This window comes from Littorina saxatilis, linkage group LG2, assembly GCF_037325665.1.
Source record: "Littorina saxatilis isolate snail1 linkage group LG2, US_GU_Lsax_2.0, whole genome shotgun sequence".
Classification (NCBI taxonomy): domain Eukaryota; kingdom Metazoa; phylum Mollusca; class Gastropoda; order Littorinimorpha; family Littorinidae; genus Littorina; species Littorina saxatilis.
Genome location: NC_090246.1, coordinates 35,588,522 through 35,616,254, shown reverse-complemented (window position 1 = coordinate 35,616,254; position 27,733 = coordinate 35,588,522). Strand labels below are relative to the sequence as shown.

Below are 27,733 nucleotides of genomic sequence, written 5' to 3'. Positions count from 1 at the left end.
GATGGTGTTGTTTCTCATTGTGCCTTCAGGCCTGGCCACTGGGTAGCATGAGCAGCCTGGGCAGTTTCAGCACCATCTCGGTGGAGGAGGCCCGTGTGGACATTGACTGGCGTACCGTCGTGTCTTGCTTTCTTGCCGTCATGAGGGGCAGAGCGGAGGTCCCTTGCAGCAACTTTGACCTTCTGCATGCGCTCGGAAGTGTCACGGTGAGTAAGATGTCCTGGAATTGCCCTTTGAATGGATTTACGGCTCCAGTGTTGATTTAGTCTTGGTTCCTTGCAGTAACTTTGACCTTCTGCATGCACTTGGCAGCATCCCGGTGAGTAAGATTGACAGTAGAGCCCGCCTTTAAGACCTCCAAAAATCTGAAAAAGATCAGGTCTCAAACAGGAGTGAGACTTAAAAACTGAGGTAAATGTACAAGGTTTATGAACAGAAATGTAAAAAAAAAGCAAGGTCTTAAAAGGGAGGAAGTCAAAATGGGGTTTTTTAAACGGGGGTTTCACTGTATTGGCAAAGAACTTTCAATTTTTTTGCTCAAGAGTCGATTTTGTCTCAGCATCCTTCTTTGAAAGAGCTTCAGTTAAAAGCTGTGCCCTAAACATTTTAGTTTCAGACTCCCTTTCAGCAAGTTACACTAGAAAGTGGCATGTTTTGGGTGAATTTAGTTGAAATGGGTTTTTTGTTTTTTTTAATTTTTAATGTGGTAGTATTTAGATATGTTGAGTAGGTGTCCTACTTTTTCTTTGAGCAAATAAGTTGAAAGAAAGGAATTAGTTTCTTGACGTAAGTGAAATAGACAATCTTAACTCAAAAATGTTTTTGAATTGAGTAACGGTGTTTATAGAAATTGATCATACTGTACCAGAGAAATGTTATACATTGTACATCATAATAAACAATTTGAAAAAAATCAGTGGGTAGCCATTCATTATGTTTGTATAATCAGTATGTTGTGGTTTTAAATTCATGATTTATATTGTCTGGTCCAGTCTCTGTGCTGCGTTGACAAGAAGGGCATCTTGTCGTGGGCAAATCCATCTGCGGAGAAGGTCTTTTTCTTCTCTTCTTCGGCCAGAGAGTGTTTGAAGCTTACGGTGACGGAAGCAGGAGATGCAAAGGGCTTGGCGGTCACCAGCTCCAGCAGTAAAATACAGGACTTGAGGCGCAAAAAGCAGAAAAAGATTACCAGTAAGTGGCCATTACATTGTCACTGACTTTCAGTTTTTGGAAAAAAAATAACAGAATAATAGTAACTCACATGTTAAACTATACAAATTTAGAAATAAAATAACAAGTAGTGATTGAGTTTAAATTTGCGTGGTTTTCTCTGTGGGCATGTGTCTGTATTGGCATTGACTGACTCATTTTGTGTGTGATCTTTTTTCTGTCATGGCAGGCAGTCCCGCAGTGGGGCACTGCGGTTATGAAATTAAAGGCCCCTCCTGTTTTTGGAACCGCAGGAGCTTTCTAGTTTGCTGTTAGGTAGATTTTTGGTTCCTCTTTCCTGTCATGCTCTCTTTTTCTTCATGAATTCTTTTCCTTTTTCTGCCTTCTTGCTCATTCACCTGTATTTTTTCCAAAAATCTCTTCTCTTGCCGCTTGTCTCGCGATTCATGTATAGTTTAATCTGTTAGTGTTCTGATGTAAGTCCAGCAGTAGATAGGTTAAGCCTATTTTAACATACTGGAAACTGGTAGTAGGTATTAATTTAGTTTTACTAAAGCCTGCTGGGACACAAGTAATGGGTTAGTGCATTTGTAAACAGGAATCGCTTGACAAGTGGCCCCCTTCATCCCCCCCTTCCTCGTCCTGATATGGCTCTGCGTAGTCGGCTGGACATTAAGCAACAAATAAACAAACAAAAAATGGCAGGCAGAGTAGTGTGTTTGTTTGCATGTGTTTGTGTCTGTGTGCCTACTGTTCTTGTTTGGCGTTTTAAAACTATGAAGTTGTTTGTTATTTTGTTGTTCATTCTAGTTGTGTGCTTGTTTTGCAGGAAATGAAATGCCAGGGCGAGTAGAGGTGCTGGATCTAACTCATGACACAAAGGTAACAATTTGTTTAATTGTGTTGTTGAATTGTTGACTCGACCCGCATTTTACAGTCGCATTGTCCCTGTGTACAGAGGAGGTGACCTTGTCATCTAAATCATATAGGCAGCCATGCGCTATCTTAGGAGGATTTGAAAATGAAGCATAGCGTCAAAGGGATGTTTATCCTACATACGTCAGAGAGACACTCGTGAGATAATAATCGTTCAAATCACACGTGTGTATATCATGTAAATGAGGTCATGTCAAGCAAGTCTGGCAGGGACCTGTTTTTCCACTGCCGCTATGATGCCAAAGTCACCGAGACAAACGTCATTATAGAAAAAAAATTGCGCTCGCTAATTACCCTCGATGAATTTTTAGACTTCCTCCCTAACATGTTACACCACACTTTCAGAGTGACGTTTCTTTACTTTGACGTAATAGATTGCACGAGGCTTTAGAAGAGATCGAGGTTCCAAAACAAGCGTCTTCAATTTAGCTGCCTCGACTGCAGGACATTTTCAGTAAAATACACGTAAGTACAGTATATAGGATAAACAGAATACTACATGGCTTGCTGTGTTGTACCAGATTTACACTGGTTGCTTTTTCAAATAGTGAACAGCTCGCTTTTGCTCGCAGTTCAATATTTAAAAAAACAACTCGTGTAAATCTGGTACGACACAGCAAGCCATGTAGTATTCTCTGTATAGGACTGCTATGTGAGGAGACAGCTACAGAAGTACATAGGATCACTGCTGATTATACATGACCGGTCATCATAACAGCTGCTTATTTTTGCCCGACGGCTTAATTAGTTCAAATCGAGAACTCACCAACATAATGCCACTGGAAACAGCAAAACGTTCAATGATACATGAGTACGTCAATGTTATGCAATGGTAAGAACATTTGCCTGGGGCCATCCAGTTATATATATGAAGTCTTATATCGCGCGCGTATCTCCAGACTCGGACTCAAGGCGCAGGGATCTATTTATGCCGTGTGAGATGGAATTTTTTACACAATACATCACGCATTCACATCGACCAGCAGATCGCAGCCATTTCGGCGCATATCCTACTTTTCACGGCCTATTATTCCAAGTCACACGGGTATTTTGGTGGACATTTTTTTTATCTATGCCTATACAATTTTGCCAGGAAAGACCCTTTTGTCAATCGTGGGATCTTTAACGTGCACACTCCAATGTAGTGTACACGAAGTTGTGTGTTGGCCTGCTCTTTCTCTCTGTGGATTGTTCAAGGAGTATTTATTTATTCCTGGATGGTATCACTGCAACAGCTGAATATAATAATGTCTGGGTTTCAGGATGCCTTCAAGGTCTTCTTTGATGATCCTGAATGGAAAAAGCACCTGGATTGTGTCAAACCTTTGGTAAGTGTCACTTGTGATAACTTGGTCATACTTTTGTCTCAAAGTGCAATTCAAATAGGTGAAAGTGCATGCGCCCTCCTTTCTTTCTCTTCACAGACGTTGAATGTTTGTTAGAACTGCAATCAAATGAGGCCAGAGGGTTGCTAGCAAGATTAAATCATAAACAGACATAAATGTTACTCGATGTAAGACAACAGTAAGTGAAAGGTACTCAGAACCAATCTCCTTGCATCTTAAACTAAGTAACATTGATCGAATGAGCAAGTCACTGTTAACTTCTTCTTTTTTTTTTTTTACCAAGAAGGTGTCGGTGTGTTGTTCTTGTTTACTGCAGTGGTTGTACAGTGGAACCCCTCTTTTACAACCTCCAAAAATCTGACAAAATCAGGTTTTATAAAGGAGGGAGTCTTAAAATGGGGGTAGATTTACAAAGGTTATGAATACAAAGTCTTAGATACTTACTTTTACTTACCTATGCCTTTGACCCCGTCCGGGGCATAGGCCGCCAACAAGAGCTCGCCAGGCACTCCGATCCCGGGCCAATCTCTCCAGTTGTCTTAGATAACAGGGTCTTGAAAGGGAGGAAGTCTTAAATTGGGGGGTCTTAATTAAAAGGGGGTTTCCACTGTAGTGGTTCATTCTATTTTCAGGGCCTGAGTATCCTGCTGAATACATGCAATGCCTCTACTGCTGATTGGTACACACAGTTCAGCGACCATGTTGGGTGCGAAGCGTTGCAGAAAGAAGAAACTGTGGCCGTTATCAACCGAAGGTAAACAGTCATGTTTGCTGCTCACATGCTTGAAATGAGTATTTTGTTGAAGAGTAATAATATTAGTTATTTCTAATATGCTGACTGTTAGCAAATGATAACAGACATGTTGAGGAAATTATATCCAAATGAGCCGGCAGGCGAATTTGGATATATTTTACGAGACATGTCTGTTATCATTTGCTAACAGTCAGCATATTAGAAACTAGATGATTACCCGCTTCGCCGGGTACCGGCTTCGCCGGGAAGAAGTAGAGCCGAATACACACGCGCACAAAGGAAAGGAGATAAACGCGCAAAACACTGGAGACCTTCTAAAAATAGTAACGTGCAGTGACCATCTAAAAATAGTAACGTAGTAACGGGAATATGGATTGACGCCACACGGAGGAAGGGAGATAATCGCGGCTGAAAACACTGGAGAAGATAAAGAAGAGTTACTGGTAGTGGATCCCGACAACAACAAAAACAAAAAACAAAAAAATCGGTTCAGCGCTCACAGCGCTGCGCGCTGAGAGCACGTCTTGAAATATCTCATCGATGAGGTTGTGTCCGGGGTGTAGCTGAATACGGTGTCCAAATTTGAAAAAGATCCACCGAGAACTTTGGCCGTGCATCGCGAACAGACAGACAGACAGACAGACAGACAGACAGACACTAGTCGTATATATATATATACACTACTCACAAAAAGTTAAGGATCACTATGAGAAAACAGGTGCTCAATAAAATCAGTTCGCTACTGTTATTTATTTCTCAGTCAAAATAAATTGTTATGAATTCTTGTTCAGCTGTAAGTGGGCGATGTTGTGTTAGTGGGAAAATTGCACTGGATTCTCTACTACTGAGCTTGGTAGCAAAAGAAAAAGCGGAAACTTGCGAAAAAGGACCTTGTTTTGGACCGTTCAGCCCGAACGCATTGCACAAGCCACATGGAAAAACCATTATGCACCTGCAAGAACTGCTGTTTATGTGTGAGATGCTGTCACTTGCTTGGCTTTTTGAAAAGACATACCACCAGTATTAGGCATTATCTGACAATGCCTCCACGACAAAAATTGAACGAGTTTGAGAGGGGACGAGCTGTTGCATGGTTCCAAGATGGTGTCCCCAAGCGAGAAGTGGCCAGGCGACTTCACGTGTCCATCTCGGTCATTGTCAGACTGATTCAACGTTTCACAGCCACTGGGAGGGTCCAGGAAAGACGCAGACCTGGGCGACCAAAGAAGACAACTCCACGTGAAGATCGTCTCATTGAACGACTAGCCTTGCAAACAAGAACAGCCTCTTCCAGCATTATTCGAAGGCAGCTGAGGGTGGCTACTAACACCAACATCAGCCAGCAGACCGTACGGAATCGCCTTCGAGGGTTTTACCTCCGTTCTCGTCGCCCAGCTGGGCGGCCACGCTTAACTCCAGCCCATAGGGCAGCACGCCGCGCCTTCTGCAGACGTCACGTGAGGTGGGCATGACAGCAATGGTCCCAGGTCCTGTTCAGCGATGAATCACGCTTCACCCTGAACCACAACGACGACCGAATGAGGGTCTGGAGGCGCCAAGGGGAACGCTACATTGACGCCACTGTCCAAGAAAAGGTGGCCTTTGATGGAGGTTCTGTAATGGTCTGGGGGGCCTTCAGCCTTCACCACAGAACACCCTTGTTTCATGTACAGGGTAACCTGACTGGCCTCCGATACCGGGATGAGATCCTTCGACCGCTGGCTGTGCCTGCACTGCAGCAGATGGGACCGCAGGCTGTCTACCAGGATGACAACGCTCGCCCCCACAGGGCAAGGGTGGTCAACGACTTCCTGCAGCAGTCTGGAGTCAACAGAATGGAGTGGCCAGCATGCAGTCCCGATCTCAACCCGATTGAGAACCTCTGGGATGAGTTGGATCGCAAAGTGAGGAGCAACCACCCCCCTCCCAGGGATGTCCAGCACCTCTACCGGATGCTGCAGGCTGAGTGGCAGGCGCTTCCACAGAGGATCTTCACCACCCTGGTCAACTCTATGAGGACTCGCTGCGTCGAGTGCCAGAACAGCCAGGGCGGTTACACGCATTACTGAACTTTTGGGAGCATCTGAATGCCATGTCTTGTGATTTCAACGACTTTGTGAAATTAAATTTCGATACGTACACACTTTGATAAAAAGTACAGACCAAACGATTGCTCTAAATTGAAGAAAATGTTGTATCCTTATCACTAAAGCATTGAATTAAACGTTTGCCAAATACCAATGCATTGGCTTTCTTATTTGGAAAGTTATGAATTTGTGTGCAAGTGATCCTTAACTTTTTGTGAGTAGCTTATATAGATAACGGGTTTATTACCATGCAGTTTATTTCAACCAAAATAAGATTCGAACTGACTACGCAACTCTACTAGACAGAACAGCCAACGGGGACGGGATTGAACCGAGGCTGGTGTGACCTTATGCACATGACCTCATGCAGCCAATCAGACACTTGACATCATGAATATTAACAGCTGACAGGTTCTCACGCAACACTCTCACATCAGGTTCAACAACCCTTTTGCTTTGCTTTGTCTAGTCTACTGGATATGGTCAGATTCATTATCAACATAAAACAGTAAGGAAATAATTTAAAACTGCATTTGAAGTAAACTGAGTCACACAATTTCATTTTGAGTCATTCCTCGGAACTTTTACCATGTAAGTTTCAAGCGAGCCGAGCACATGTCATTTTCAGAAGGTGGGTGGTGCTTGTATTCCCACCCCCACCGACAAAGATGACTTTTCGGTATTTAGTATGGTAATGGGTTTTATTGTTTAAAATAAAAATTGTCACTCCTTAGAATAAGTCAACCTGAAGTTTTAAGTTCGAAGTTTTAGTTTCTCTTTCTTAATTTTAGAGTGATAAATAAAAAGGGTCCCTGCCTGACCGTTATAACATTTGGAGGGTCACCTAGAATCAGCCATGATTGGTCGGCAAGTGATATGATTTACTAACATGGTAATAATCAGGGATGGGATTTGTATACAGATTCACATAATTACCTGGGTTTTGTTCAAATATTAAAAAATATATGCATGAGAATATTCAGACATTCGGCTAAACTAAAAACTTGTAGCTACTTAGACCAGGAATGTCTGTTATTTTGCACTTAAAGGTCACCTCCAGACTATTTCACATATCCTGTGTTTGGCTTCTTTTCTAGGTATCTTGATATTTAGCTTCTGTACTTTTATGTTTTCATGGTTCATATTACTATCTAGTGAACAAACTGTGAATTAAACATTCAGTACTGTTTCATTTCTTTTTTGTTATATTTAGTCAAGTTTTGACTAAATATTTTAACATCGAGGGGGAATCGAAACGAGGGTCGTGGTGTATGTGCGTCTGTCTGTCTGTCTGTGTGTGTGTGTAGAGCGATTCAGACTAAACTACTGGACCGATCTTTATGAAATTTGACATGAGAGTTCCTGGGTATGAAATCCCCGAACGTTTTTTTCATTTTTTTGATAAATGTCTTTGATGACGTCATATCCGGCTTTTCGTGAAAGTTGAGGCGGCACTGTCACGCCCTCATTTTTCAACCAAATTGGTTGAAATTTTGGTCAAGTAATCTTCGACGAAGCCCGGACTTCGGTATTGCATTTCAGCGTGGTGGCTTAAAAATTAATTAATGACTTTGGTCATTAAAAATCTGAAAATTGTAAAAAAAAATAAAAATTTATAAAACGATCCACATTTACGTTTATCTTATTCTCCATCATTTGCTGATTCCAAAAACATATAAATATGTTATATTCGGATTAAAAACAAGCTCTGAAAATTAAATATATAAAAACTATTATCAAAATTAAATTTTCCAAATCAATTTAAAAACACTTTCATCTTATTCCTTGTCGGTTCCTCATTCCAAAAACATATAGATATGATATGTTTGGATTAAAAACACGCTCAGAAAGTTAAAACGAAGAGAGGTACAGAAAAGCGTGCTATCCTTCCCAGCGCAACTACTACCCCGCTCTTCTTGTCAATTTCACTGCCTATGCCGTGAGCGGTGGACTACGAGTATACGGTCTTGCTGCGTTGCATTGCGTTCAGTTTCATTCTGTGAGTTCGACAGCTACTTGACTAAATGTTGTATTTTCGCCTTACGCGACTTGTTAAAGTTCAGTTTGTACATTTATGTTCAGTAAAGAAGAATAACATACATACACAAACAACATGCTTTTTGTGAAATCTTCATTATTTGCGAATGCAGTGCATCGTCATTTGATAGTTAAAGGCAGCTTATTAGTTGAAGTTCTTAATTGTTCATGGTTAACACATCTGTAATCGCACAAGCTGAAGTTTTTGTTCCCAGTTTCATCTGCAAAACTTTTTTGGTATGTGTTTTATTTTATGACTTGCGGTGAAATTTCATTTATATGTAAACATCAACTTCATAAAATTCAAGAAAGTAAGAATGTGTGACTCCTGTTGTTCCTAAACTTAACAAAAGTTGAAAATGTATCTTTACTTCATGTTTCAATGTAGATGTTGTTGGGGTGTTTTAAACACACAAAAATTCCAGGAAGCAATTGATCCGTTTTCACAGATTTTGATGCATACCAATTTCCAAAGCAATTCACGTTGATGTTTACATTCCCATCAAATGGAATCATAGCTTAGAGTGCTAGAGTCCAGAGTCCATGGCATTTCTGTTCCAACTCGTCCTGCATGACACTCAAACATGTATTCCTTTGTGTGCCACTTCTCTTAATATTGTTTCGGCTTAACACTTTCCTGACTAACAGACTCATTCCTTAACAAAACTCTGTTGGGTTTGTATGGGTTGTGAAAAAGTGAGTACCCTTCAGGGGCGGATGAGGGGGGGGGGGGTGGTCCTGGGGTTTCCGGAACCCCCCCCCCCCCACCCAAAAAAGTTTTAAAAAAAATTGGGTGTTTTTTGGGGTTGTTGTTGTTTGGGGTATTAATCAGTGACAAAATCTGCTGCCTGAAACTGGTAATGATCATCCTCAGAATGCACCAGATTGCACCATTTTGCATCCTTTTTTTCAAAATTTTCCAGGGGGGCATGCCCACGGACCTCACACCCATATCTTCACAATATACTAAATTGTAAACCCCCCCCCCCCATAAAATGAACTGATCCACCCCTGCCCTTGGTTTTTCTCCGACAAACTCACAACACCTGGTATGAGACACACACCCTCGCTAGTGACTTGCCTGTACATGTAATTATAACCCACGTGACATTATAGGCTCATACACATGCACAGGAACCACGTGTTGTAATTAAGTTTGTTCGAGGAAAAGAAAGGGTTACTCACTCTTTCACAACCCATACATTCCTAAGAGTTATTTCAAAAAATCGTCTATTGAGCCCCTGGCAATTGTATTTGTCGACCGGCTTTGTTCAAACTCGATACTCTTCCTTTTGATATGAAATACAGCGTTGCAAGTTTTTCTGCTGCATTGATACATAGAAGAAAAAGAGATGAAAGCTGGCGCAAGAAGTTCTTTATTCATCCTGAAATTGCTTATGTAGAAAACTAATGAACTTGGTGTAGAGATCATACCTACATTTTTTTGTGCATTTAATGATTTGTGTTTTAATTCAAAAGAAAGTTGTGGGTTGTTGTTGTTGATGGTACAGCTATCTGTATGCCTTTTCTTAATCCTGAAATCTGTTGTGAATGTTACCCAAAATGCACCCATTGCATGTTCCATTTACCACACAAGCCCTACCCCCGCCCTATCACAAAAATACACACATAACCAGAACTCTTTCAATTCGCTGGCACTTCACATAAGTTTGATGTAATGTGTCTCACCACTAGACTTACTGTACATATGTTTGTTCATTTGTGTGTGTGGTCAAATTCTACTTCTAATCAGTTCTCTCTCATAAATACTGTACTCACCCTTGCAATTCTTGTTCAAACTTGTGTGCTTTGACGTCTGATTGTTTGGACACTATTCTGCTTCAGCTGTTGATTAGTATGCTGTGGTGGAATACAACAGAAAATAGATTTTTCATTGACTCTTTACAAGTTTATAATTTTATGGCGGATGAAAAAACCCATCTTTTTATGGACAAAAAAGTGAATGAAGAATACCATAATGCATTCTTTGATTACAGAGAACATAAACGGTCACTTTAATGTGATACTGATATTGTGTTTTTTTGGTATACAGGCAGCATTTTGATTTTTTAATTTAAAAAAAAGTTAACACTAACAACACAAAATACTTTGTATCACATGTAAATAGAAGCTGAAGTTGAACTGTGTCAAGTGAATGCTTTCTTAGTTCACATTCTTGTAATCTGCATGCCCCTACCTTTATACTATTATAGTGTGTTTCTTTGAAAGTGGACTGCAGAACTCTGCATTTGTATTAAAACTATTTTGTTCTTACCATGAGAGAAACATTTATGAAGAAGAATACTACCAGGCTTCTTGAACATGATTAACTTCTTTTACACTGGCATTAAAGTGTTGTTTGTTTTCTTAAAAATTAAGAAATTAACTGTTCACAGCTTAAGAAACACGCTATACCTGCCCTATGGATTGGATGTTCCTCTTGTGCATTTGGGAAACCTCTTCTGACTGATGTTTTTTGTTCAAGGCCGGAATGTTGCAGATGCCTGTGTCAGGTCGCTCGACAAATCGGATTCTCAGACCAAGCTCTGGAGATGTTCAACGTGGAAAAAGTATTTGGCATCTACAGACAAGTGGTAAGGAAGGTTTAAGCGAGAAAGTTTGAACGTAGCCAGATTCTGCATCTGTGTCATTGTTAATTGGATTGTGTGCGCATATGCAATACATTTACATTACCCAATATATTTCCATTCTGCAGAACTTTGTTATATATTTGAAGCAATATTCTGTCCAGTGATGGTCTTGTTAAGATTTGTATAATTATGATGTATGTGTTCTTCAGCCAGCTGAAGAGGCAGAGAAGGAGAGACTGCAGAGAGCCAAGTCCTTCCTATACCACAAGATTCCCATGCCCAACTTCTGTTCTGTCATTGTCAAAGATAAAGCAACAGGTACAAAGCAGTATGAGATGTACATGTATTAACAGACTTATTCTCAGGCATTTTAAACTGTTCGGATAAAAATTTGAATTGATTGTTTGTTTTGTTGAACTCTTGGCAATGTAGTATTACGCCTTGTACAGTTCGAGTGATGATGACTGGATTTAAAGAAAATATGCTGCTAAAATGAAATATCCTGACTCGGGACTAGCAGTTATGACTAGACTAGAAGGAGCGTGTTAGTAAATCAGACATCTTGTTGGGTGATTAATAGTTTATCTGTCTTATGATTTACTCAGTGCCTCAGCACAAGTGGAGATGATTAGATCTAAAAAGGAAAGCAAACAAACAGACCACAAAAACGGTAAAATAAAGATCTAGTTGAGTGACATAACACTGAGCTTCATTTGTCATATGTTTCTTCAGGAATGTTTCAGCTACTGACTCAGGGCACAGCAGATATTGTTCTTGACAGCTGCACAGACTACTGGGATGGAACCACGCTGTGTACACTCACAGATCTGGACAGGTAGTGCTTATTGTTGTGCTTTAGATTTAGATCCAGATGCACAGATATTGACACTCTCTTATTTCGACTTGTCCATATTGTCGTCGTCCTGGAATTTTGGCGTAACTCGATTCTTGGTGATTTTGATGTTTTTGTGCTCTCGATGAGAAACATTCTCTAAAATACGATGGAGAATACATGATTTAACATTCTGTTATTTTTCTATCCATACCAGGTGCAAACATAAACATTTTATAATGAAAATAATCAGCTTTAGCCTTCTGCTAAAAAGCTGTAAAAAAAATGAGTTATGCCAAAATTCCATGACGACGTTGATATGTTTTACGATACTTGAGACATAGACAGTAAGATTACAAACTGAGACTACAAGATTTTATTTCAGCCAGTGCTCTAAAAGTTGAGTACTGCATTCGAGTGCATCATTCATTCACACCACCCAGGGCTCAACACATCAAAAATATAAATCTCCCTTTCCTAACCTGTGACCAACACTTCCATCAGCAGTTCTGTAGTTGGCAAAGCAAATTTCATTATTGTTTACCTCTGTTTGACACAACAAGTACAAGTCGGCATATGTGTAGGCTTATCGTCACTGATATTATATTTTGACCATACGCTGAGTAACATAATTTTGCATGTAGGACTGTTTATTTCTCCATTTTTACTTCTTTTTCTTATTAGAGGGAGGTTTTTGATGTACCTATTCCAAGATAGGCCAATTGGTACTAAGAGGACGTTAAAACTAATTAGTCAGTCTGTCAGCTTTTTAACTTCAGTGTGGCATTTTGCTTATGAATAGATAATTTTAATTGATGCCTGTTGATGCACTTGCAGGAAACGTATCCTGGATTTTTACCATCGCAACAGCATGGCAGCATACTGCACAGCGTTTTCCTACAAGCCCATTGGTCACAGCATCCCCAGTCACCTTGAGGGAGAGTACATTGAGCTTGTGGGCTCACCCAGCCGTATTCTGCAGAGGTAAGTCCCAGTGGGCCCGGTGGCTCAGTGGGTAGAGCACTGGACTTGTGATCCGTGGGTCACGGGTTTAAACCCGGGCCGGGACGGACACGGGTCAACTTTATGTGCAGGCTCAGAGACGGTATCCATGTTCCACCCCCGTGTCACCACTGTGGCATGTGAAAGACCTCGGTCATTCTGCCATAAGTGCAGGTGGGTGATTACCCCCAAACATGCACATACCTGGGCTATGTTGTGGCTAGCTTTCCACTGGGAGGAAGCGACCGGAATTTCCCAGCAATAAAGTAAAGTAAAATAAAGTGTTAACTCGCTGCAGCCAGATGAACAGAAAGATAAACAGCTCCTGTTATGAGAGCAAGTAGCTGCTTCACCTTTTCTGTGGTGGTAGCTTTTAAGCAAAGAGTCTTTATGTGTGGTACCAGCTAGCAAATTCAAGGTGTCTTGTACTTAGGTTTCAGACTTCCTCCGAAAACGGCGTATGGCTGCCTAAATGGCGGGGTAAAAAACGGTCATACACGTAAAATTCCACTCGTGCAAAAAACACGAGTGTACGTGGGAGTTTCAGCCCAGGAACGAAGAAGAAGAAGAAGGAGGTTTCAGACGTTTATGTGCTTGCTCAGTTTTCTTTCATATCATTCTGATTGTTTCAGGTGGATTTTTGTAGCCAAGAGAACTTGAATTGTACTTCATTTTCAGATGATCATTCTTTTCTTGTTATTTCAGGTGTATTTTTGTAGCCAATAGAACTTGAATTATACTTCACTTTCAGATGATCATTCTTTTCTTGTTATTTCAGGTGTATTTTTGAAGCCAAGAGAACTTGAATTGTACTTCATTTTCAGATGATCATTCTTTTCTTGTTATTTCAGGTGTATTTTTGAAGCCAAGAGAACTTGAATTGTACTTCATTTTCAGATGATCATTCTTTTCTTGTTATTTCAGGTGTATTTTTGAAGCCAATAGAACTTGAATTGTACTTCATTTTCAGATGATCATTCTTTTCTTGTTATTTCAGGTGTATTTTTGTAGCCAAGAGAACTTGAATTGTACTTCACTTTCAGATGATCATTCTTTTCTTGTTATTTCAGGTGTATTTTTGTAGCCAATAGAACTTGAATTGTACTTCATTTTCAGATGATCATTCTTTTCTTGTTATTTCAGGTGTATTTTTGAAGCCAATAGAACTTGAATTGTACTTCATTTTCAGATGATCATTTTTTTCTTGTTATTTCAGGTGTATTTTTGAAGCCAATAGAACTTGAATTGTACTTCATTTTCAGATGATCATTCTTTTCTTGTTATTTCAGGTGTATTTTTGTAGCCAAGAGAACTTGAATTGTACTTCACTTTCAGATGATCATTCTTTTCTTGTTATTTCAGGTGGATTTTTGTAGCCAAGAGAACTTGAATTGTACTTCATTTTCAGATGATCATTCTTTTCTTGTTATTTCAGGTGTATTTTTGTAGCCAATAGAACTTGAATTATACTTCACTTTCAGATGAGGTATTTTTGAGAAGACAGTTTCTGGTATGTTTCTTGAGAGTACACAGAGTTGGTTTCTTTTACAAGCAAGTCACGATGTCAAAACTTTCTGTTTCTGTCAGGTGGTTAGACATGGACACCCTGAATGGTGACGGCACTGGTGGCCTGTCGAAGTCGTTCTCCATGGACTCCCTGTTTGACGACGACAGCATTGGATTGGTGGAAGACGTCAGCAGTTATTTTGAGGCCCAGAAAAATCAAACTTTCATCGGCATGACGACGCTTCAGTACCAAGCTCGACAGGTTTGTTGTTTCTGAGGATTGAAGAAAATTGAAATGCATTCTCCATGGCTTCTTGGACTTCGAACGCAAATTTCAACAGCCAGAAAAAGAATTTGAGTAAATTAGACTTTTGTTGCTTCTCTGTTAATGTTATACATGTTACTTGATAAACAGAAACATATTTTATTTTTAGTTTGCTTTCTGTCCAGACTTAAAGGTACTTATATGTATCTTTAAATGAAAAATCTTAATTAAATTACATATCTTATCCCAACTCACATATAGCAATTAACCCTAGTTCATTGCTGGTAGCGCTGTATGCGTCCCCTTGGTAACAAGGAAGATGCCTCTAAAAAAGAGTGACCATGACCCGTCAAGAGGTCAAGGCCAGACCGAGATTGAGGCTGGCTTCCGTATGCGTGCGCATACACCGCCATTTGTATCCATTCCAACCTCAGCGTTCACACGCGGTGGTCACATTTATCTACGCTCCGGCTGTTTGCAGCCTTTGTGACTTCGTCTTTGACTTAGTCATTTTCCCCTTGGTCTGTTCTTCATGTTCTTCTACTCTACAGCCTGTTGTGGGTGAGATCTTTCCTTATTTTTCCACGTTTTGGCTTCATTTTGGCTGCAATGTGTACTTGTAAAACTTTCTTGACATTGTTTTCGTGAGTTCATTTTGTCATGGCCGACAGCGGCAAGAAGAGGCATTCTCCCAAGCAGGTACCTGCTGAGGCTTCCCCCTCTAGGAAAACGCCTAGGAAAGCGAAACATTCCGGCCAGGCAGTAGTTAGTGTTTTGGAGCCATCTTCTAAAAAATGTATTGATGTTGTGATTGATTTGCCGGTGACCGCGTCTTCGTCGGTTAAGTCCTCTGACAAGGTCGTTAAGGATGACAAGGTTGTTAAAGAGACTAGCTCGTCTGCTGGTTCGGGTTTTGTTGCTTCGGATGTTGCTGCCTTGCTTCTTTCCCTTAGCTCTCAAGTTAGCACTCTAGCGTCTGAACTTTCGTCGACGAGAGCTGAGTTACGGGCTCTTCCCTCTGGCGTGTCTGATGTTTCTTCGCTGGCCAGGGTGCGTCCTTCCCCTTCCGCCACGGTCACCTATGCTGATGTGCACGCGGCGCAGGATGCTGGTGACGTTCACTCCCCATTGACGAGTGTCCGTACTTCCGGTGTGCCGGTCTTGTCTCAAGGTATGTCTGCTCCACTAGTGGCCGGGTTTTCTGGCCAACGTGGAGCGCGGTTTCAGGAGAAAGTAGCTCCCCCCGCTTTGCGGTTAGGGGGTGAAAGTTCCGATCCCAGGGCTGGCCCGGTCCGTTTAGACGGTCGGTCAGGTCAGGTCAGGGTAGGAGCCCTGTTACGCGAACGGATGACATGTTTCTGCCCACCATATCAGAGAATGATAGTGGGTCGGCAGGGCTGTTTCCGCTTCTGCCCGGGGGGCAGGAAGTAGTCAGTAAGGAGGCTTTACGTACGGTTGAGATACTACGTTCGCCATCCCTTCCGGCTGATTCTCCTTTTGACTGGCAGTCAATACGGGAGTCAGCTTCCGGATTGGATTGCACGGATGTGCATGACGGGGCTGCTGACGATGGTGCTTCCGTCGTGGAGGAAGACACTGAGTTCCGGTTGCCGTATAAGCTGTCAAGCGCTGTTGCGTTGGCAGCTGCAACGGCTTCCAGATATTTTAAGGAGGGTGTGGTCGAGTCGAAGAGTCAGTACGCTCCACCACCTTCCGCACTGAGCGATTTCCACGGATCCAAGGAGCTTAAATGCCCTTTCCGTTTTTGGGAATCTCCGTCTGTGGCTTTTGAGATGGCGAAGGTCTTGGGCAGATCACGCACTCAAGGGGGAGTTCCGGTAGTTACAGTGCCCTTGTTGGCCCAACACAGTCCGGCTCCTGATTCCGCTAAGCCTTGGCTGGCCCAACTCAGTCCGGCTCCTGATTCCGCTAAGCCTTGGCTGGCCCAACACAGTTCGGCTCCTGATTCCGCTAAGCCTTGGCTGGCCCAACACAGTCCGGCTCCTGATTCCGCTAAGCCTTGGTTGGCCCAACACAGTCCGGCTCCTGATTCCGCTAAGCCTTGGCTGGCTCTGGCTGATCAGCTAGCCTCCTCGTTTCCGGCTCTCAACCGGAGGTTCAACTTGCATGCACAGCCTATCAACCTTGTTGACGCTTTTGCGCTGCCGCGTTCTGCTCTTCCGGTCACACCGGAACTGGCCACTCTCAGGGAGGACGGTTACAGTAAGGACAGGCCTGTCCCCCATACTGAATCCTCTCTCATTGCATTGGAGGACGCTGGACGATCTTTGTTGGAGTTAGCTTCCGTGTCGGAATCCCTCCAGAGAGCGTTATCACCTTCAATTGCAACTTCTCTCGACCCGTTCGAGTTTCGTTTTGATGCCTCCTCGGTTGATGTGACGACCCTCTTGGCTACTTTAGCCAAGGTTTCTGCGGAGCAGATGAGCCTTTTGGCCCGATTGTACACACATGCCGTGCATTCTCGTAGATCAGCCTTTCTTTCTGGGTCTAGGATCAGGGATAAGGGCACCATTGAGAATCTGAAGTTCTCCCCTTTCACTGAGGGCTCTCTGCTGGGTCGTCCCTCGCTTGACCCTCTACAAAAAGAGACTCGGGACGCGAGGGATTTGGCGATTGCTCAGATTGCGCATCATGGTTTTCAGAAGGTGCAGAGCAAGCCTCAGGGACAGCCCAAGGCCCAGTCCTCATCCTCGGGGGGGTTTTCAAGGCACAGAACCGGAGCTCCTCTTCTCGTGGTAGGGGGCGAGGCGCTCCCTATCAGAAGAAAGGCCCTTCTTTTGGTGGCTCTAGGGGGTCGGGGCATAAGCCCCACCCCCAATGATGCCTTCCCGAACCTCTGATCCCCGTAGCCCCCACCATTGTGGTGGCGGGCAGTCCCTCCATGGCCCTCACTTCCTGGTCGCGCTTGGTGACCACCGAGTGGATTTTGGGGATAGTGCGTTCGGGATTCCGCCTGCTCTGGGCAGAGGAAAAGGCTCCTCTGGCCAGGATACCTCCGCCTTTCAAGTGCCCCAGAGACCGGGAGGCCAAGTCTGCCGTTCAGGGAGAGGCGGCCTCCCTTCTTTTGAAGGATGCGATCGAGGAGGTCCACGATCCGGGGTCTCTGGGCTTCTATGGCCGCCTGTTTGTGGTTCCCAAGGCCTCGGGGGCATGGCGACCGGTACTCGATCTGTCAGCTCTGAACAGATACCTTCGGGTGGTGAAATTCACAATGGAGACCCCGGCCTCTGTAAGGGAGGCTCTTCGACCAGGAGACTGGGCCACTTCTGTCGATTTGACAGATGCTTATTTTCATGTCCTCATGCATGCAGCGGACAGGAGATGGCTTCGCTTCCGATGGGGAGTCAGAATTTTCCAATTCCAGGCTCTTCCGTTTGGTCTCTCTCTTTCTCCTTGGATCTTCACCATGATCATTCGTCAACTCTGTGCCCTGGTGAGGCAAGAAGGGGTACGCTTGAGGGCCTATCTCGACAACTGGCTGATTCTGCACCAGGACCAGGACCTGTGCAGAACACATACGCAGTTGGTTCTCAGGCAGTCTCTTCAACTCGGCTTCACAGTGAATCTGCTGAAGTCAGAACTGGAACCGTCCCAGTGTTTCACGTATCTGGGGATGGAGTTCAATACTCTAGACTGGTCAGTCCGCCCTTCGCAGAAAAGAGTGGACAAGTTGCAGGCTCTGATTCGCTCTCTTTACGGAAAGAATCAATCCACGGCTCGGGAATTATCCTCGCTGCTGGGTCAGATGGAATCCATGGACCTGTTGGTTCCTCTTGGCAGAGTTCACAAAAGGCCTTTTCAGGCAGCTCTACAGGCTGTTTGGAACCAAGCGACTCAGGGCTGGAACGCCCAGGTCGAGTTGGGGAGCTGGTTCGATCATACCACGAGGGTGTGGCTTCTTCCCTGGGTATCGCAGGGAGTACCCATTGCTCCCCCTTCCCCGGAGAAGGATCTGTTCACAGATGCCTCCCGGACAGGTTGGGGAGCACATCTGGCCGACCAGACGGCGTCAGGTCTCTGGGATGCCAGGCAGGGCTCTTGGCACATAAACGCACTGGAGCTAGAGGCTGTAGCTCTTGGCCTTCAGGTGTTTCTGCCTCTGCTGACAGACAGTCATGTGCGGCTTCATACAGACAACATGACTGTAACGGCTTACATCAACCGACAGGGTGGGACCCGGTCTCAGACACTGTCAGACAGTGCGTGTCGCATACTGATATGATGCAGCACTCATCGTATCCTGCTTTCAGCCAAGTATCTGCCTGGCGGCCAGTTTGACTAATTTGACGCGTAAGACTCTGTTTCTTGTTTTGCTTGCTACCTCTAGACGTGGTAGTGAGGTACACGCGCTGTCTGGTCTTTCTAGGGATATTTCGTTCGAAAAAGATGGCTCTATTTCTCTCAAATTTAGACCAGATTTTCTTGCTAAGAACCAGAAGCTTGGTCAAACATCCCCTCTTATCCGCATCCCCCCCTAGAGCAACGTACTTGCTCCTGGAGACCCTGACTTATGTCACTGTCCGGTTAGGGCCCTCAGCAGCTACCTGGCCCAGACCTTGCCTATTCGCTCGGAAAGTCAAAAACTGCTATTTATCTCCCTCAACACTGCTCGGGGTAAAGATATTTCTCGAGTCACCTTGGCTAAATGGGTGGCCACACTGATTAGGCAGGCCTACATCTGGTGGCAAGGCCAGTCAGGCGACAAGCGGGCAGTCCTACCTCATACTGCGTCCAGAGCCCATGAGGCTAGAGCCTGGGCCTCTTCGCTAGCAGTCCTCCGTTCCAGGCGCCTCTCAGAGGTCCTGGAGTCAGCTTAATGGCGCTCAGAGGACATTTTCATCAACTATTATCTTAGAGATGTCGCTGTAACGCGACAGGATGGCAGTTCTGCTCTTCCAGCTTTGGTAGCGGCAGGACAAGTTCTCTATTCTTGATATGGTGAGTTCCCTCCGCCTATAGTAGCAATCTGCTATATGTGAGTTGGGATAAGATATGTAATTTAATCAAAAATGTTTGTAATAAATTTTCATTTGATTAATATACTTACCCAACTCACATCGTTTATTCCCTCCCGCCTCCCCGCTATTGGGGTTATATCTATCTAAAAAAGAAGTGAGTTGGGCTTCGGTTAGAATGAATACAAATGGCGGTGTATGCACACGCATACGGAAGGCAGCCTCGATCTCGGTCTGGCCTTGACCTCTTGACGGGTCATGGTCACTCTTTTTTATAGACGCGTACAGCGTTACCCGCACTGAACTAGGGTTAATTGCTATATGTGAGTTGGGTAAGTATATTAATCAAATGAAAATTTAATACTAAAATTTTTGATTTTCTTGCAAAACTCTACCTATAAGGTGTCAGTCTGTTATTGTTATTTATCGGTACATGTTATTTTTTTCAGGACTTTGCACAGCTAATTGAGAAGCTGGAGTCTGCTTGCATCAGATTTGTCCATTTCTCCAAAGAAAATGAACTCAGGAGTAGGGTGGGTATTTCTTGTTGTTCTTTTGTTTTGTGTCTTAGCAGGGATGTTGCTAGAATTCAGTTTCTTCACAAATATGCCAAAATGGCCAAAATGCTTTTGGAATTTTTGGAAGTTCACCTTGGTGTCAGCTTTTCCCCCGCTTTGGATGAAGATCTGTACATCTACCAAAATAATGGCAAAGTTTTTGCCAATTTGAGAGAAGTTTCAGCATTTTCCTGAGTGCTGACGCCAAACTACATCCCTGCTTAGATTATTGCTTCTTCCATCTTTAGTTGCTGTGCTCATGATACAAGCCTTATATAAACACAGAAATTGAGCTCAAGCAGGCTTAAAACAGCTTGATCTTATGCTCCGTTTGCAGTCTCTATTTACAGATGAATTTTTGTTTATTTGTGTTTAAATGTATGTGCAATTCCGTATTCAGGTGTTCTCAGAAAAGATGGGGCTGGAGGCAGGCTGGAACTGCCACATCTCGCTCCTTAACGACGACACCTCCCTCGCCGACGGACCAGGCTCTGGACCCGGCTCTGTCGTACAGGGACGACGCTCTGCCGAAAGTTCCTCACAGGAACACCTTGACATTCTGGGAATCTCAGAACCCAGAGTCTTTGACGATGCGATGGCGTCGCGGAGCTTGAGCGCCCCCTGTGTCGTTGCCGTTGAAGTTCAGCAGGTCAAGTTTACTGTACAAACGCGGGAAGAGCTGCATGGCGATGAAAAGGTGGATGCTGCAGTGGACCGAGTTTCACCAAGGGGGAGGCGACTTAGCGACCGATCGGCAGGATCCACATCGAAAAGCAAGTCAACGAGTCATTCGCGATCGGACAGGTCCGGGGTGGAGGGGGACGAGGAGGGAGAAGAAGAGCCAGGGGAGACAAGCAGGTTGCTGTGTTCCTCGGCGAGTTCTGTCTGTTCGTCGTCCAGTGAGGGAGAGCTTGACCACCAGTCTGACAGCCGCTACACGTCCAGCTACGTCACTGAGTACACTGACGACAGTCTGACAGGAGCGCTGGATAACAGGGTAAGCACTGGGCGGTTGTGTCTCTCAAAACACAGTGTACTTGTCATATGAGGACACCTATAGGACTAGCAAGAAGTACATCTTTTTATTGCAGGTGTCCCTTCTTGAGGGGAATGCTTTAGTTAAAGTTTGCAGATGACTTGATAACAGGAGTTGTTGTGCATTAAGAGTTCTTATTTTAATTGGAGGGGCCTCACATGACATGTACTGTTGTATTGTTTGGATGGTTGGTTAATCTATGATTGGTTTGAATGAAGAATAATGCGGCTTATCCTATTCTGTGTTTTTTGTCAAATTTTCCACAGTAAGTGTAAAATAGTGTGGGTCCAAACATGGAGGAAAATTGTAGTTCTACGAATAACTGCATATACTGTGAAGTGTTCTGTCAATCAGGCCCAGCTGCCTCGAGGCATCAATCAAATTCGCCCACACCTGGAAAAAGTGGACAACGTCCCTTTGCTGGTCAACCTCTTCACTGACTGCACCACACCAGGTGAGTTCAGCTAATTGGGGACAGGGAATCTTATGTTATCCTAAATTCCAACAAGAAATCATTGACATTATTATCATATGTTAGTCTGGAATACGTTGAACTCCTTAGGTTTCGAAGGCATATATTGGTTTGTAGCAAACTTTTGGTGAGGCTGTCTATAGAGACCATTGCACCATTGCCTGTGTAGAACTGGGGAAAAGAAAATCCAGATCTTGACTCAACATTTGAATTTCCTATATTCTTTACTCGGTCTTATTGAGCAACACCACTTTTAGCCGGACAAAAAATTCATAGTTGTTTTAAAAGAAGGTTAATTAAATTGTAAACCTGAGTGTGTTTGTGTTAGGAAACGCTGCCGTTGCTGGACTTTGGTCCAGTTTTGTGTGTTGCATGTAGTTGACTTATTTGTACTTTGTGGGAAAGTACCGATATTATATTTTGTAAACACAATATTTATGTTTGGACGAGAATGCAGGTGAACTTTCTAGTCCTGTCAAAACAAGTTGTTTACCACGTTGTTTTGAGTCGTTCGCTCGGATTTTGATGTACGTCACAGAGAATGTCACTATTCTAGTCCATGGACAGTTCATCTAATTTTAGTTGTATCATGTTCGGTCTGGAATATTCTCGAGATTGAGTATTTACTATATAGGCCAGCGCGATTTGTATGTTAAAAAGTTTCTACTTTGAGTTCTGCTACGATGTGCAGTTGTATGTATGGAATGCTAAATAAATCCTCGAACTCAATTTGACGAGTTTTTGTCTGCTGCTGTGAAGACGGGCCACGTAGAATAAAAGAACACAACTATACGACATTTGAGAACTTTGTCAATCTCAAGTGTCGTGTAACAGTTTGTGTTTCCTATACTAGCCTAAGCATGTTGAATGTTTTGTTGAAGAGTACCCGTGTATGTCGTTAGAGTTGGCTAATTTAATTTAATTCTTCATACCAGCCACGCAGGAGATGATGAAGATCCTGCAGGAGAATGGAGAGGTGGTGCTGTGTGTGGGAAGCTCTCTCAACATTGCCAACACCCCTGTCTTTCTGCAGGCTGACTGCAGGTTGGTTCTTTAATGATAATAATAATAATAATAATAATAAATCTCTTTTCTATAGCGCAAGTCTCGATTTACAGCTCCAAGCACTTTACAAGTCCAATAAACACACTCGCCCACACACACACACACACACACACACACACACACACACACACACACACACACACACACACACATATGATATACAAATCATGACATTTGAAAATAAAAGCAAACTAACCCAACATAGCGACAGGAACAAGCACACAGTCAGCAATCATCAACAAAAATTAAGCAAGCCAGCGTGCTAACTACTTACAATATAAATGCATGCTGTCTCTCTCTCTCGTTGTTGTAACTCTTTGCTTCTCGCACACTATCCTGGTGTCTCCTATGCGTTTCCCAGGAGGCATTGGTGTGGGCATTTTTACAAAGACTTATCTGTCTTTTTAGCATTGCAGTAGAGCCCCTATACACTCAGCTGTGTGCGTGCAAAGCAGCAGTGGCCGACCAGTGGAACAATGAGAGCCCTTCACCAACAGAGCTTGCCTCGCGCCTCATTGCTATGCCGTGTTCACTGGCATTCCAGCGAGAAGACAATGTCTCCATTCTGCAGCTTATTGCTGAGGTAATGTGTCTGCCTTTTGGTAATAAAATTGTAAAGCGCCTGGAGCCAATTGATGGGACTCGCTCTATAGAAAAGTTATTTATTATTATTATTATTATTATTTTGGCCTATCTCCAGGATAAGAAGTAATGTATCAGACTTTTGCATGGGTGAAACTAGCCCGTCAATTGACTAAAATCTGTCAATCTGAAAATAAGTCTGACGGAAATTCCGTCAATCCGCAATTTTGAAAAAAAAGAAAAAAAATTAAGAAAAAAAACCCTGAAACTACTTGCGGAACGCGTTTTCGAACTGCTATAGTGAACCGGTTGCAGTTTGCTTGGAAACGGAAGCGCTTTTGCCCGTGCTCGCGGTAAACCCCGTAGGTGAGGTTTCTTTGCTTTCGGATTCGCTCTGCATCACGATAAAAAAAAAAGTTCTCTCGCGTTTTGGCAGGCATTACGAAGTGGTGACACGATTTCTGCGACAAAGATGCCGATTTTGACGGAAAACGCACGGACAGATCTTATTGATGCTGGTCTAGCCAACAAATGGCGATGGGACTGGTTGGAGTTCATGAAACTAAAACTGTGTGTGATAAGTTTGGTGCTTGAAACTCAAGTGCTTTTCCTTGAGAACTTTGCACTACAGTGGAACCCCTCTCTAGCGACCTTGAAAATGTTGACAAAAATCGGTCCTTATGGAGGGGGGTCCTTACAGAGGGAGGGGGCGGGGTCAGGGGGCCACAAAGAAAGTCACCTCAGATTTTCTTAAAAAAAGAAAACAGAGAAGTTTGAGTTGCTGACGACCGTTTCCTCAAGCAAACTGCTTCGATTTCATGTTTGACATTGTCGATGGTGTCCACCAGTTTTGGTGCATGTACTACATGTACCCTCAGATCTCAGTACCCTGGCCAAGTTTCCTCTTAAGACATCAAAGAGACCGTGCCATAGGTTAAACTCCCCATAGGTTAAACTCGGTCACTGACCCGGGTGCAGGAAGTGTTTCCTCTCTCAGATATGAAAGGGGAACCACCTCTCGTAGCTAAAACTGGGTCAATGACCCCTGGGAAGAAGGTCAGTGTCTTTTAACAAGGCCACCCAGCTATCACAATGTCAATGGACCTGCCTTTGATCTCGATGATTGGTTTGTGATGTTTACTCAGCCCACCCAACCATCACACCTCTCAGCGGTTTAGTGGCTTTGCTTATGCGAGACGGTTATAACTGGTTATAACCGGTTTGTCAGTGATGCGTCTTGGCTTTGTCTGACAAAGTCGTTACACAAGCTGTTAGGTCGGTCCTTAGACGTTAGAGCGGGGTGGTCGCTACACTGGTGACAACTATATAAGGAAACACATCGGTTAAAAAAAAAAGGGTCGTTGTGGCGGGGTAGTCCTTAGAGAGGGGGGTAGTCCTTAGAGAGGGGTTCCACCGTATAAGAGATGCTACTGCTTAGTTGCTACTTTGTGCAGTGCTACATCATGCTGTTTGCATGTGTGACATTCTGTTTCATCATTTATTTCAATGCCTGTCTGGCAATGTTTGCTTCTTATAATTAAATATTTCGAACTTTTATTTCAGTTGTTCAGTTGTTCAGTTTCTATTTCATGTAGTATGGCTGTTGTCAATGTTAATTGTTATCAATTGTGTCGTTGTGTTGGAAGATGCAAGTGAGAAAGGATACACACAAAAATGATTATACTTCTGTGAATTGTTTTGATTTTGTTTACCCTTTTTACCATATCATTAGAATCTGAAGGTATATTTTTGACCTGCATGATAGTGTATTTTTTTGCCAGGAAAGGCCACAAAATCACAATGTATAATGCCTCAAAAAAATTTCAGTCAATTTGATTTTCCTAGGTTTCACCTATGCTTTTGGGCTATCGCCAGAATTAGCCCTGTGGAAATGTCTTGAAGAAGAGTGAACTTTTTGAGATTCATTCAGCATAACGACAAATCCCACACAAGGCTTAAGAGGGAAATTTTGTCACTTTGAGAGAGGTGGGTGGGTGTAAGGAATTAGCCAGGTGTAGACTGGTAATGTTGTAGTACAACATGTATGTGGTGATAGTCATTTGCTACATGCTCAGCAAATAGGGAATAGGAAACTTATAACTTGGTTGGTATACTGTGTGTGGTTTGCTACATTTTTAGCAGTGGGCAAGTAACTTTGTCATCAGATGTTCAGGGAATGTATAAAATATTGGCTAGTTCTTTTTGAATCAGAATATGTTCAGTGTCTGTCTGTCTGTATGTATGTATATATGCGTGTGTGTGTTTGAGTGCCCTGCGAGAAAGTGTAGCAAACAATTTTTCAATCAGTTTTATGTACAAATATTCTTCAAGGCACTCTTTTCTCTTGCAGGCCAGGCATCACACAGTGTCTCTACGAAACTGCTTCTACCTTCTGCTTTGTTGTCAGCTCTGCATCGTTCTGTCCTTCATCCTGTCACTCTCCTTCCTCTTGCCCCCTCCCCTCCCTCCCCCGCATCTCCTTTGGTTCCTCCTGGTGGCCCTCCCGCTGCTGGCAGCGGGGCTGATGGGTAATCCCGTCGATCCCAAAATCATGGCCACCATCACCAACAAAAACAAGGAGCATGTCAATCGACAGGTGAGTGTAAGGCTTCTGTTTTCTGCAGGACTGAGTGTGATCACGGTGTGGGAGACGTTCCATGCGTAAAGAGCTCTGAGGCGGTTTAGTGTTCCGGCTCTGAGGGGCCACTTTTTCACAGTCGGCTCAGATTGCTCGCAACTGTAGGTGTCGTACGTAGGCAGTGTACCGCTTTACTTTTTTGTTTGCAACGTTCACAAATGCATTGGGTGTCATCACAAGTTGGCAACTAGATGCTACAATGAATAGATTTCGCAATAATTGTGTTCCTTGGTCGCTTTCATTCAATATGTACCTGTCGAAATAAACTGAAGAGATAAAAAAAAATCATTCAGTAGTTTCCTGTGTTAGATCAAAGTCTTACTAAAATGTGTTACTGGTTTATACTCTGCTAGTCGTGAAAGCTTGGCATAGGAATGAAAGCTTGGCATAGGAATGAAAGCTTGGCATAGGAATGAAAATGTCTGTTTTGTCTGTTACATTGCAGATGGTGGTTCAGTTCCTGATGCAGTTTTTGATGCGCTTTGTGCCGTCCATTTTCATATCATTGCTGTGTTTTGGGTTGACGCTGTACTCCTACTGTCATAACACTGCCCCGGTGGAGTGTAATCTTTATCAAAGGTAATGATACTGGATAAGGCCTATAAGCAGTAACAGGCGTATCTGAATAGAATTACACAATCACTCAGTCAGTTAGTTAGAAACGCATATATCACGGTCTCATTCTTCAGACCCCAAAGACCGCAATATAGTGGAAGCCTTCTTCTTTTTTTCTTCATTTCTGCAACAATTTCGGTTTTAAATTCAAGGAGAAACTTTCTTCTGCAATATTTTTATTAGTTACTATGTGGAATTTGATTCACAGAGGTAAAGATTCTTGTTAATTGTTTCATTTCATTACTGTTTTATCCCATTGCTAGGAAATGGGGTTTGCTTCACAGAGGTAAAGATTCTTGTTAATTGTTTCATTTCATTACTGTTTTATCCCATTGCTAGGAAATGGGGTTTGCTTCACAGAGGTAAAGATTCTTGTTAATTGTTTCATTTCATTACTGTTTTATCCCATTGCTAGGAAATGGGGTTTGCTTCACAGAGGTAAAGATTCTTGTTAATTGTTTCATTTCATTACTGTTTTATCCCATTGCTAGGAAATGGGGTTTGCTTCACAGAGGTAAAGATTCTTGTTAATTGTTTCATTTCATTACTGTTTTATCCCATTGCTAGGAAATGGGGTTTGGTTCTTCTGGTGGATTCATGATTGATTTGTACCTGATATGGTAAATATTTGTAAAATCTGAATTGATGATGCATTGTTGTCTGCAGAGAGACATTGAACGCTACCTATACTGATTGGGAGGAGAAGTTTTCAGGAGGACTTGTCATGGCGCAGAACATCTTCCATCTCTTCACTCTGATATTCTTCGGTAAGAAGCTATGTCTTGTCTGTCTGCCAGTCTGTAGGAAGATTACATTTTTGCAAATGCTAAAAGCCTCACCGTTTATATTCAATGCTTGGTAATTATTCTCTCAGGTGCCTGGAGAGAAACTCGCACTTTAGTACACAGGTCGTATGCATTTAGAGCGCTTACTTCCCTTTGTGTATCAGATCTTAGGCCAAAAAAAAAATAGGTCTGTTTACGGTAACCCGACCGACCCTAGTTTTTAGGCCCGACCCTAATCTTTTTTTTGGATCGTCTGAAAAAAAAAAAAACCGCATCCAAAATAGAGCTGTTTGCGCTCAAACAGCAGACGACAGAAGGGAGGTAAGCTCAAAGTACTGTTTATAGTTATGTTGGGCAAAAACAGGGATTGATGAGAAGAAATGAACTGTGAAACATCATAGAGAGGGGAGAAAAAAAAAAAAGCCGACCCTATGTTACCGTAAACAGACCTATTTTTTTGGGGGGCCTTACCTTTTATGTT

At 43.0% G+C, this 27,733-nt stretch overlaps 1 protein-coding gene across 2 annotated transcripts in view; it reads left to right on the top strand.

Annotated features, from left to right (window-relative positions):
• LOC138958862 (transmembrane protein 94-like) overlaps positions 1-27,733 on the top strand; it is a 54,103-nt gene that overhangs the window by 23,249 nt on the left and 3,121 nt on the right. Inside the window, exons 9-26 of one of the 2 annotated variants that reach the window (XM_070330166.1) lie at positions 30-206; positions 993-1,191; positions 2,000-2,052; positions 3,369-3,434; positions 4,085-4,206; positions 10,831-10,924; positions 11,131-11,239; positions 11,654-11,756; positions 12,591-12,737; positions 14,343-14,523; positions 19,952-20,035; positions 20,460-21,056; positions 21,450-21,549; positions 22,503-22,611; positions 23,041-23,215; positions 25,565-25,810; positions 26,298-26,431; positions 27,134-27,234. In XM_070330166.1, the coding sequence (XP_070186267.1) occupies positions 30-206; positions 993-1,191; positions 2,000-2,052; positions 3,369-3,434; positions 4,085-4,206; positions 10,831-10,924; positions 11,131-11,239; positions 11,654-11,756; positions 12,591-12,737; positions 14,343-14,523; positions 19,952-20,035; positions 20,460-21,056; positions 21,450-21,549; positions 22,503-22,611; positions 23,041-23,215; positions 25,565-25,810; positions 26,298-26,431; positions 27,134-27,234 (2,797 nt within the window). Of the gene's footprint in view, positions 1-29; positions 207-992; positions 1,192-1,999; positions 2,053-3,368; positions 3,435-4,084; positions 4,207-10,815; positions 10,925-11,130; positions 11,240-11,653; positions 11,757-12,590; positions 12,738-14,342; positions 14,524-19,951; positions 20,036-20,459; positions 21,057-21,449; positions 21,550-22,502; positions 22,612-23,040; positions 23,216-25,564; positions 25,811-26,297; positions 26,432-27,133; positions 27,235-27,733 lie in introns of both variants that reach the window. The other variant, XM_070330165.1, reaches the window with a different exon arrangement.